The sequence below is a fragment of the Terrapene carolina genome, unplaced genomic scaffold, assembly GCF_002925995.2.
Source record: "Terrapene carolina triunguis isolate 2854851 unplaced genomic scaffold, T_m_triunguis-2.0 Scaffold10559, whole genome shotgun sequence".
Classification (NCBI taxonomy): Eukaryota; Metazoa; Chordata; order Testudines; family Emydidae; genus Terrapene; species Terrapene triunguis.
The window spans coordinates 1-4,325 of NW_020674910.1; the positions used below are offsets into that span (position 1 = coordinate 1).

At 51.1% G+C, this 4,325-nt stretch overlaps 1 gene segment (V, D, J or C); it reads left to right on the top strand.

Annotated features, from left to right (window-relative positions):
• Nucleotides 1-2,395: 2,395 nt before the first annotated feature.
• On the top strand, nucleotides 2,396-2,877 carry LOC115271424 (the record flags this gene model as incomplete). The annotated part of the segment is given in 2 exon segments: nucleotides 2,396-2,441; nucleotides 2,548-2,877. Coding segments are annotated over 2 exon segments (376 nt in total), but the record flags the coding sequence as incomplete, so codon positions are not given.
• Between the last annotated feature and the right edge of the window lie 1,448 nt (nucleotides 2,878-4,325).

The window sequence follows — 4,325 nt, forward strand, 5'->3', positions numbered from 1 at the left end:
AACGGCTCTCAGGGGCGGGCACTGGCTGGCAGAGTCCTGGTCCCCCCTGGAGTCCTTTAGAGCATAAGAGCGGCCATACGGGGTCAGACCAATGGCCCATCTCGCCCAGTATCCTGTGTTCCGACAGTGGCCAATGCCAGGTGCTCTAGAGGGAATGACCAGAACAGGGAACCATCAAGCGATCCATCCCCTGTCACCCATTCCCAGATTCTGGCAAACAGCGGTTAGGGACACTTCAGAGCATGGTTTTGCGTCCCTGCCCATCATTGCTAATAGCCATTGGTGGACCTATCCTCCATGAACGTATCTAGTTCTTTTTTGAACTCAGTAATACTTTTGCCCTTCACAACATCCTCTGGCAACGAGTTCCCCGGGTTGACTGTGTGTTGTGTGAAGAAATAGGTCCTTTTGTTTGTTTTACACCTGCTGCCTATTAATATCATTGGGTGACCCCTAGTTCTTGTGTTGTGAGAAGGGGTAAATAACACTTCCTTATTTATTTTCTCCACACCATTCCTGATTTTATAGACCTCTATTATATCCCCCCTTAGTCGTCTCTTTTCCAAGCTGAAAAGTTCCAGTCTTATTAATCTCTCCTCATATGGAAGCTGTTCCATACCCCTCATCATTTTTGTTGCCTTTTTCTGTACTTTTTCCAATTCCAATATATCTTTTCTGAGCTGGGATGACCAGATCTACAGGCCCTGTTCTAGATGTGGGCGTACCCTGGATTTCTTCCTTTAGTCCCAAGGCCAGGCAGGGTAAGGGATGAAACTCACGGTACCTGGTGTAGGTGGTGCCCTGCATGTGAGGAGAGCCCTGCAGCTGTGACCTGGGAGCTCTGAGCAGCCCAGAGGGAGAGCAGGGCCAGTTACATGACACGGAGCCGGGAAGGTACAAAAGGACGTGATGGGGAGAGCGTCCAGATCTGCAAAGCCCGGCCAGGGAGAGACACTCCGCTGTCTTGTTCTCCGGAGCAGCTCCTCTGGCTCTGTGCGGATCTCACAGAACAGGCACGTCTGTCGCTGCCCTGAACAATCCTTTAGGGCTCAGATCCCTTCTGTAAATATATTTTAAGGCTATTGCTGCGTCACTGGTCTGTCTGTCTAAGCTTTTATCCTGTGGGACCGGAGCACGTGTGTGTGTTGCTGGGGGCGGGCTCTGAGCCTGGCCAATGCTGCACTCCCTGTTTGCCAGTCAAGGACTGTTACACTGTTCAGACAGCCCCATTCCTGTCTGCCCACCCCTCTGAGCTCTCTCTGCTTGGGGCTGGCTTTGTGACCCTGGCTGGCCCAGTGCCACTTGGAGCTTGGCTTTTACTCTTTGAAGGGCTAATTCATCCTTCTCCCCACACCCGCCATGGTGCACAAATGTGCGAGGCAGCAGAGCCGGAAAGGTCGTGCTGCATGGCGGTGGGAGGATGGAGGGGAGCCTGCCCAGATTCATTCCCCACAGCCCAGTGTACCCTACAGGGCTCCTCTAGCCCAGTGTGCAGGGGAGTTTCAGCTGAAGCCAGTGGACCTGTGACCATGGAGAGCCAAACACCTGCGCTGCAACCCGTCCCCTGCCCATTGCAGTGCCAAGTGCGGGTGCCCAGGGCTCTGTGTGTTCTGCCCCTCTGAGGCGGGGGGAGGGGCACACGCAGACCCCCTGAAAGCCAACCACAGGAAGGAATCATCAGCAACAGCAGAACTGGGGCATGCGTCTGATTAAACAAACGTGAATTCACTGCTTCACTGGGAACGTTCAATCCTTCCAGCCATCATTGAATTGTGATAATCGGTTGGATCTTATCTGTGGATAATTTTAAAGCAGAAAGTACTTTACTGAAGCACGCCCCACTGCCTGAAATGGGTAACAAACATCAGTCAAGCTCGGCTATTTAATGAATCACTAAATATCCATGTACAAGGATTTAAACAAGGATAGAGGCTTCTTGTATTTCTGGGAAAGCAACCGTGGTTAGTACCCCTGAATTGCGCTCCACAGAGCGGTAGCCAGCAATCGTCATCGTACTGCCCAGTGCCTTACTCTGCTCTTGTGTGTGTTCCTGGGGTCTGGGTTCAAATCCTCGTTGCCTCTGGACTTGCAAGAATGAATCTAGGAGCTGTGCCATCGTCTGTTCTGGCTGGAAAAATGTTACTAATTCAGCTGTGGTTCTTGCTCTTTCTGAGATTTGCTCTCTTCATGCTGCCTTCTTCCTCTGATCTTTCTTGAGCCTCATCTTCCTTTTAAAAAAATTCTCTTCTCTAGAACATTCTCTGTACCCAGTGAGCAGGGAGCTGATTTGCATGAAGGGGCCGTACTCCAGCGCTGGGGGTTTAAGAGAGAATCGGAGGGTCCCAGCCACAGACCCGTTTGCCTCAGGAAGCCGAGCTCATCTGGATTCCCCACCATGGCCTGGGCCCCTCTGCTCCTCACGCTGCTCACGTACTGCTCAGGTCAGCTGGGCGGGTTTATGTTCAGTGTGATTGTTATGGAGGAGGTGACTTTTCAAGGAATAAAGGAACTGAATTAATAATAATGTGTTTGTAATGTTGATTTCAGGGGTCAGTTCACAGGCTGTGGTGACTCAGGAGCCCTCAGTGTTCATTACCCCAGGAGGGGCTGTCACTCTGTCCTGCAGCCTGAGCACTGGAGCCATCACCACCAGCAACTATCCCTCCTGGTACCAGCAGAAACCTGGCTCTGCTCCTCGGATGCTTATATATGAAACTAGTAAGAGACCCTCCGGGATCCCTGCCCGGTTCTCTGGGTCCATTTCCAGTAACGACGCTGCCCTGACCATCACCGCTGTCCAGGTAGAGGATGATGCTGACTATTACTGTGCTGTGTATATGGGTAGCAGTGGTACACTGTACACTGTGATACGGCGAGGTGGGGAACTGAGATAAAAACTTCCCCTTTTCTCCCCCTCTCTCTGCACTGGCTCTGCTGGGAACGGTGCAGGCTGCAGTCTGGCTTCTGCTGAGAAAAAGTCCGACTGCTGATTAGTTTCCAATTATAATTCCAGCCCTTCTCTCCCGGGTGGTGTGGCCCTTTCCTGCCTCCTTCTGCCTCTCTTTCCACAGGGAACAGCTCTGCCCTGTTCTCTAATCGCTCTCTGCAGTCTGCCGATCAGCTCAGGCAAATCTCTGTGTCCAGCCGAACGGGGCCTGTGTTTTAAAACACTGGGCATGTGTCTCCTCAACTGCACTATCTGATGGTCTTCACACACAATCCCTGACACTGAATTGTGAGACATTGGGGGCCAAATCCAGAAGTGATGAATGGGGGGTATGAGCCACACTCCGTTCAACACACACAGAAGATTGAAATATAGGGCAGGTGACTGTGTCATTGTAACAGGTAACATGTGGGCTCTGGAGCCATATTACTTTAATCCAAAGCAATATTGCTGCATCTATTATTTTCTGAGGAAAGATACTTTTGTTCCTTCCTCAGACCTGACCTTTCTGCATACGGCAATGCACTAATCTAGCTAGCTCCATGTTTTTAACCTTGTCAGATAACAGGCCAGAGTCTGATTTCAGTTGAACTGGTGTAAATGCAAAATAATTCCATTAAGGGCAATGAAGTTTACTCTGAGTCTACACTGGCGGTGTAAATGAGATCAGAATTTGGCCCATTGGCTTTGGGGAAGGGCAATGCACTGGCCGGTGTCTGTACAGATGCAAATTCCATGTAATTTTGACTAACTGCTCCCAGTCCCACCCTGATCCCTTATGACAATATTCCAGCTGCAGGCTGTGACGTGGAAAACACATTTCCCTTCCACACTCACATCAGCAAACAGCCTGTGGCCGTGTCTGGGCTTCATTTCCCATTAGTCACAGAGCTTCCCAGCACCGTCCCATTCCTTCCCCGCACAGCGAGGTGGGAAACGACTGCAGCTGCAGCTTGAATCTCTAGACCCTACAAGTAATCCAGGGCTACAAGTGGACTCTGTACAATGCAGAAAATCACTTCTCAAATCTGTGCAGGGTTCTCCTTTGTACTGTGATTGATGAATGAGCAGCCCGTGGTCTATACTCACCAGTGCTGAGTGTCAGTTACTAAGACACTTGTCCTTTATGGCCCTTCTCCCATCTCACAGTGGGAGCGGGGGCGGTCAGGGCAGCAGCAGCAGCCAGTGAGCAGGGAGCAGATTTGCATGAAGGGGCCGATCTCCAGCTCTGGGGGTTTAAGAGACAATTGGAGGGTCCCAGCCACAGACCTGTTTGCTTGTCTGGATTCCCCACCATGGCCTGGGCCCCTCTGCTCCTCGCGCTGCTCACTTACTGCTCTGGTATGGAGGAGTCTTTCAAAATTACTCATAATTTTCT